Source organism: Clupea harengus, chromosome 24, assembly GCF_900700415.2.
Source record: "Clupea harengus chromosome 24, Ch_v2.0.2, whole genome shotgun sequence".
Lineage (NCBI taxonomy): Eukaryota > Metazoa > Chordata > Actinopteri > Clupeiformes > Clupeidae > Clupea > Clupea harengus.
Genome location: NC_045175.1, coordinates 2,936,176 through 2,943,476, shown reverse-complemented (window position 1 = coordinate 2,943,476; position 7,301 = coordinate 2,936,176). Strand labels below are relative to the sequence as shown.

General features: G+C 42.6%; 1 protein-coding gene across 1 annotated transcript; it reads right to left on the bottom strand.

The window, feature by feature from the left end:
* Window positions 1-1,947: 1,947 nt before the first annotated feature.
* Window positions 1,948-3,175, bottom strand: LOC116218976 (junction plakoglobin-like). The gene is made up of 3 exons (XM_031561743.2): window positions 2,999-3,175; window positions 2,580-2,670; window positions 1,948-2,093 (listed from the first exon to the last, which is right to left on the bottom strand). Exons 1-3 carry the CDS (start codon window positions 3,173-3,175, stop codon window positions 1,978-1,980), a joined length of 384 nt encoding a protein of 127 aa, XP_031417603.2. The 3' UTR covers window positions 1,948-1,977.
* Window positions 3,176-7,301: the final 4,126 nt, after the last annotated feature.

Genomic DNA, 7,301 nt, shown 5'->3' with positions numbered 1-7,301 from the left:
ATGACAAAAATATTAAGTAGAAACATTCTAAGAAAGACAAAACAATTCCCTGTCAAGAGGTTTATTTACGTGTCTAAACCGCCATATTCTAAGTTCAAAGTCTGGCCTTTCTGTATCACGGGGGAGTCAGTACTGTCACTTAGATTTGTAGCGCTACCTCACTCGTTTCAAGAAAAACAACTAGGGAAAGGAAAATAAGATAAACACAAACTCATACATGCAGCTACAGTGGTGGACTATGGATAGTGTAGTGTCAGGCCAAACAAAAAGAATAAAAAATACATTTCTGACTTCAGATCAGCTTTGCCTGTACATGTTTCAAACCTTTGAGCTTTCCATCAGACCCAAGGAAGGTCTGAGGTCAGCTACCTGGGTTACAACACGCCAACATGTCTGCAGTCGCATTGCTGGCAGTACATTTTTTTCTTCCATTATAATTATCAAAACAACAGCGTCAACTGAAATCAGAAGTTAAATGATTACTGCTATTATTATTACAAAATAAAACACACATCTCTTTGGCATACAGTTGTAATCTCCATTCTTTTTTTTTATAAAATACAAAATGTTTCCGTAAAAGAAGACAAGACAAAGAAGACTCTTGTGGTGGCCTTTGGTGAGACAGCAGGGAAAGTCCGCAGCCCAGAGCAGAACAGAACAGAACAGAGCGTCACATCAGAGTCGTGTTACAGCGGTAAAGACGAGGAATGGCGCGTTTCCACAACACTGGTGGTGGAACATTCCACTGTGCTGCTATTGGCTGCTGCAAATCGCACATCAGCCTCTTCACGCCATCCAAGAAGCACAAAGAAGTGTACTTCCTGACCACATGTAGATTTTGAGTGATGTTATACGCCACAGAAGCTCTGAGCAAGAGCAGCTTTAAGAAAGCTATTAATACACTGATCTACAGACTTGGTTGGACAGCTACAGTCCTCTGTGTTACAAGTCATTTCATACCAACTGGTGAAGTCAGAGGGGCATTTCAAAAGCGTGCAAAAAACAATACATGCCTGTATCTATATGCGGGTAAGTGTTGATGGAACCGCATATTGATTTTTTTCCTGTTCTGATTGGTTGTTGCATGGTGGTTCTTGTGTGAGCATATAAATGCTTATATGGGGGACTTATAGAACCAAAAATAGCTATTCTACTGTTATTTTGTATCATCTGATTCTGTAATTCATACCCCTGGATGTGTACTCTGTCTGTCTCACTGAGACCTGAACAATTATCATGTGAACCCCATCTCCTCCTTCCTGCTATCACCCTTTGTCCTCACCCCCTCCCCCCATAGGTGAACCGCTCCACCTCACTGTCTCCCCTTCCTGCCATCACCTATAGGGTGTGGTCTCCCCTCCCCTCCTGTATTCTATCTGACTGAATGGTATAAATGCCAACGCATTATACAATCAGGTAGGCCATTTTCTGAGCAACACTCTTAGAGTGGGTCTCCACGCTGAAATAAACTCCCGAAATCCTGACTGTCCTTTAAGTTGGCGTGCTCATTTAGATTCTATCAGTGTCTGTTTGCGTATACTATTTTCATACTGTGGAAGTATGTGTGTGTGTGTGCATATACAGTATGTGTTTGTGTGTCTGTTTTCTATGTACTTTCTGTGTACTGTGTATACCATTTTTAGCATGCTGAACGTAAAATATGTGTATGTGTGTGTACGAGCTTAAAGAGTGTATGTGTATGTATATATGTATGTATGTATATATCCTCTGGTGTATTCATCATGTTCTCTGGTGTGAGTGTGTGTGTGTGTGTGTGTGTGTGTGTGTGTGTGTGTGTGTGTGTGTCAAAGGGTCAAAGGTCAGGTCTGTGAAGTTAGCGGGTGTGCAAATTCACCTCTAACAAACCTGTTAGTGTCTTGCTTTACTACTACGACTGACTACCCTAGAAAGCTATTGTACAGGGCCGACTTGTGTTGGGCTGCTTCTTCCATAAGGGGGCGCAGTGCTTACAATGTCCTATGCAGCAGGGTCGTGCTTGAAGAGTGAGTGGGTCAGCTCCACTGACACACGCTTCCTGTAGTCGGCAGTCTTGTCCTCGGAGATGCGGAAGAGAACGGCGGCAGCGTAGGTGGCTGGGATGAGGACAGAGATAGTCAGTCTTTTTAACGGTTTTCCTCCCTCTGTTTAATATGTTGATCCACCATTGTGTTTAATCTTTATTTCACTCTTCCACACTGACTTTTTGACATTGGAAAGAACATTGTGAGTTTTATGAACAGACAATGTTTTCATGAACACACAAATTGACAACTAATTAAAGTTCCCCCCCATCCCTCCCTCCATTGATCTGCTGTGTCTGTGCCAGATGTAATTGGCAGGGATGTAATTGTTCCAGAGTCTCCTGTTGTCTGGGTTCTGTCTCTTACTCTCTTTCTTATGAGGCTTTTTTTAATTTATTTCAAACGACTCCCTATTTGTGTCGCATCTTTATTTAGTCTTTATATTTGCTGTTTTTCATTTTCCATTATAGTTTTGTGGACTATAAAGTTTGATCTGTTGTGTTGTAAACATGTTTGACATGGGCAATAATCCTGGGTGTTAAATTGTGCTCCTCTCACCAATGCCCTCGTTGCTGGAGTGCAGGAGCTCCCTGAGTGGCAGCACCCCAGCAGCCATGCACTTTACGTTATCCACTGGAGAGTACAGCAGCTGTACACACACACGCACACACGCACACACACCCAACACAGAGAGAGAGAGGGAGAGAGGGAAACAGACAGACAGATGGGGCTTGTGGGGGGTGGGGTGTGGGGTTAGCCACGTATAAAGTCCAGTTCCGGCTGTCTCTCTCTGATAAACTCGGTAATACACTCTCACAGACTAAGGAAATCCACTCACTAATTTCCGTCAACACATATTCACTCAAACAATAATTCACTGACACAAACACACAGCTCCATCAATGCAATGTCACACTCCCTCACTCCTCTCTTCATCTTGTTCACTCCTCTTCCTCTCTCCACTCCTCCTCGCCCACAGGCTCCTTGTGCACAAACAGGGGGATGGTCTCCATGGATGTGATGTCGGCGGCGTTGGCCGGGTCTCGGGCCAGGATGTGCAGAGCTCCTGTGCAGCCCTCCACAATCTCCTCCATCCTCACACCATCCTGATAGAGAGAGAGACAGTTTAATTTGGTTGATACAGGTGTGAACATGTTTTTGAATAAAATAAAATAAAAACACAGCACCTATGGCTTTTTTCATGGCAGAAAAAGGTGCTATAAGATCAGTAGAAAGAGAGGTCCTCATGGTGTGTCCATGACCAGACCAGAAACCAAAAGAGAAAATTGTGGGAGAGAGAAACAGAGAGTGGTGCAAAGGCCTCACAGTCTAATCCCATCATGTGCCCAGTCACATCCTGCACAGTTTGACCTTTGTGTTGTCTGCTGGTGAACAGGTAGTAGGCATGTTGTGCTCTGGTATTTAGAGACTGCAGGCTAGTAAGACTGCAAAAATGCTGTAGTGCGAGTGTGTGACTGTGTGTGACTGTGTGTGTGTGTGTGTGTGTGTGTGTGTGTGTGATTACGAGAACATCAACACCAGTCCCAAGGAGTGACTAGACATGTCAGAGGTCAACATTTTCCCTCAAGAAAGGAGGCTATGTTTGACGGTGAGTTTGACGACCTTTAATCAAAAACGTTACATGATGCTTGGAATCTTGATTAGTTGAAGCCCTGTTTCTTCCCGTATTTTGAAAGATTAAGCGGAAAACCTAAGACGTTTCACAGAGAGGAACTATGGTTGTGTGTTTCTCTTTTTCTTCTACTCTTTCAAATTAGTCTGTCAAACTTCAGACCATTAGACAAGGACAACCTCCCATATGATACAGTAAATATATGTGGAACCCCGGCCCTGGCTTTTGTTCCTGTTTAAAATATTCCACATTTCTATGAAGGATTCTAGGCTGCAGTGGCAGTAGACATGCTTCTTTATGTCGAAATTAACATTGTCATGTTAAGAACCGCTGATCTGATGACTAATAGGTCTGTGTGTTGTTTAAATACACAATGACTGTTAGCCACCAAGCATAGCCACCAGATTGCCTACTTTTTCTAGCCTGGATACCAGACCGAATTTAGCCCCGCCCACAACATTTGAAGTCGGGAAGTTCGGTCTGGTGTCGCTCCATTAGGGAGAAATTATCTGCGAACAGAAATGGTCTGACCAATCAAATTGTCAAGGCGGGCTTTATACGATGATGGGCAGATGATCAACAGTAACGTAACCAACCACGTCATAAAAGGCGCTTGGTTTGAATTCGTTTACAACAAACATGGCTGCCGCTGGAGAGCTGAAATGTATAGATTCGAGTCCATTTAGACATTGACAGTGCATTCATTTTGAAAGAGGAACAGAGAAACGCGATCAAGGCATTTGTCAATCGAAAAGATGTTTTTGCCTTCCTTCCTACGGGATCCGGTAAAAGTTTAATTTATCAGCTGGCCCTGGTCACATATTACGTTGTTCTGATTGGTTGTAGGTAACCAATTGACCGATCGCGAAACTCCTCCCTAGAACGGCCCTCGTCCAATCATACCTTAGCAACCGCTACTAAGAGAAGAAGGTCCGACAACTTTGAGGTCTGAGCAGCATGGTGAAGCAGTGTGCTTACGGGACTTTAAGATCTGACACAGAGATTAGAGGGATGCGTCGTTTTTTTCTCGCATTTCCTAAGCCCAAAACACAAGAGGAAAGGTGCCGGCGGTGGATTAAACAGTGTGGGAGACCACACTCTCAACTCAATAGATCGAAAAACACACATATGTCTGCTCCAAAGTAAATGAAGCTGCTTGCAGCTAGCTATGATATCTATCTAGCGAACTACGCTATCGCTAGGTATGATAACTAACTGTCTAGTTGAGAGAACATCCCCAAACAGTTATGGTTCATGACAACTTGTATTATTGCCACTACAAGTACATAACTAGTCTCTCCAACTAAAGTATTAATGTTAAAATCAAAATGTTACCGTCAAAATGTTAATGTTACCGTCTGTAAAATTGCACGCTGAGCTATCCTAGCTAGCGATAGCAAACGCCAGCATTGAACAGAACACTTTGTATTTATGCTTGATACAACATTGAACAGAACTTTTAACGAACACTTTGTATTCATGCTGCTGGCGTTTGCTATCTCTGGCTAGGATAGCTCAGCGTGCAATTTTACAGACGTAACATCAACATCGCTAGCTAGGATAGCTCAGCGTGCAATTTTACAGACGGTAATATTAACATTTTAACATTAACACTTTAGTTGGAGAGACCAGCTCGAGCTTAACATACTGTATCAATGTTGAACAAAAGGCCATTATGAAGTTTTTTTATTTTAATCTTTGTGGCATTTTGTGAATGGGCAACCTACTCCTGAGTATCCCAAGGTATGCATAAGGCACAACCTGAGAGCAATAACCTGGCGATCTGATACAAAGCCATAGCTTTACATCAGGATCGTCAGTTTACAAGCAAGTTATCACTACAGTGACTGTGAAATACTTTCAGCAACATGCACACACATCCCTTGAACAATAACGTTACTAGTAGCTATCTTGATCCACACTGGTACATCACTGTACTGTTCTCTAGATTGTCACCATCCTAGCTAGCTAGATAGACAGATACCTCCAGAGACAGAATAAATAATAAGAATAAAGAATCTTTGTAGGTTATTAGCTAGCTTGAAATATTATATACAGATCTTACCCAGTGGTGAAATAACATGACTAGTCTACAAGGCTGTGCTGGTTGCATTTAATGAAGAGGTCGTGGGGTTTCTCATTTTTTTTATTGAGACCTGTATGCTTATGCTTCGATTATTGTTGTGTCCACTTCGTTGTTGATGTTAATATTTTGGATATATCCTTCCACTGCATATTGCAGTCCCTTTTGCCTTGATCTGGAGGATATCGCGGAGTTATTACTCCAAAAATCATCACTCACACTGACAGCTATAGCGCTTGTCCCCGTACTCGCCATGGCTTTTGGCTTGACAGTTCCGGGAATTGTGTCGGACGTAGCAACAGTAACTAAGGGGGCGGGGCCCTGGCGATCGGTCAATTGAGCGAAGAGGCATTTTTTCTCCTGGTTCAGTTGAAACACGCCCCATAATCACAGCCCATTGGAGTGGTATCAGACTCATATTCTGACTAGAATTATGAGTATGACATCGTCAGGCTATACTTTTTCCACTGCAAGATTAATTTTGACATGGATGGGGAATATCATTTCATCACCAGTAGATGGCAGCACCATCTACGGGGAAAATGTATTGCTCTCAGAAACAGCAGTTTTCCAATAATGTTGCATCCTGGTGATGTTTGGATTGTAGAAGTAAATGACAAGCAACATGTGTGCCTAACATTGGATTGAGTGTCAGTGGCAATCAACTAGCATTAGGACATTCTGGTACAATAAGCCAAAACAGAACATGTGATCCAAAATATACACACAGATGTGTAATATTTCTGATATGTTATGTTTGTCATGTTTTCTTATGATATTGATAAATTACTACACTGTTTTGTTTATATCTACACAAAGTAAAGAGAGAACATTCTGGACCCCTGTCGTTTGAAAATACAGAAGACAGGGAACCCCTGTCAGGGACGTCAGGACGCAGAGATGGAATTTCAACAGACTTTATTGGGAATCAGCCAGGGAACGGGAAAAACGGGAAGCAAACAGGGGAAAATAAAGCACTAACGGGGTGAACGCTCAGAAAATGTACTATTTCAATTAAAGTTTTTTTCTAGAAACAAAACTAAAACGCACAGAGATCAAACTCTGGAAAAACACTAACGAAGGATATTATCTAAGCACTGGAAAAATGGAGCGCAGGGGCTCGGAGATCAACTGGATATACAGAGAAGCCTTTAATGTCGCTAGCATGGGAAACTAGGGAAAGGTCAATGTTAGACTGTGGCAGTGGTAAGTATGAGATGGAGAGTCCAGAAGTCATGGTTGGTGTTGGCATCTCATCCCGAGATCCTTCAGCTCCATCTCTGACTGGGGCGTTTCTCTTCTCTGGAGAGTCTCATACACTGAGGCCTGAGCTCTTCTCTGGAGAGGCATGTAGGTGTCACTCACATTCCTCAAATTCTGAAATATGTCAACACACCGAGGACATTGTCAATGTCATGACAGAACACTTTGATAGATGTTAAGGTTTTATTTAGGGCAGTGCTATCACTGATTTAACTAACATACATGATAAGGCTGATAACATCAGTCTAGGATGACTTACCTGCAGAGAGTCATACTCAGAGGATGTGCTCCTCGGGTTGAG

Excerpts from the sequence above, each read along its gene's own strand:
- LOC116218976 (XM_031561743.2), bottom strand. The coding sequence starts at position 3,175 with ATGTTCACACCTGTATCAACCAAATTAAACTGTCTCTCTCTCTATCAG. Across the intron at positions 2,671-2,998 it reads TGTTTGTGCACAAGGAGCCT|CTGCTGTACTCTCCAGTGGA; the intron begins GTGGGCGAGGAG and ends GTGTGTGTACAG. Across the intron at positions 2,094-2,579 it reads CTCCAGCAACGAGGGCATTG|CCACCTACGCTGCCGCCGTT; the intron begins GTGAGAGGAGCA and ends TCCTCATCCCAG.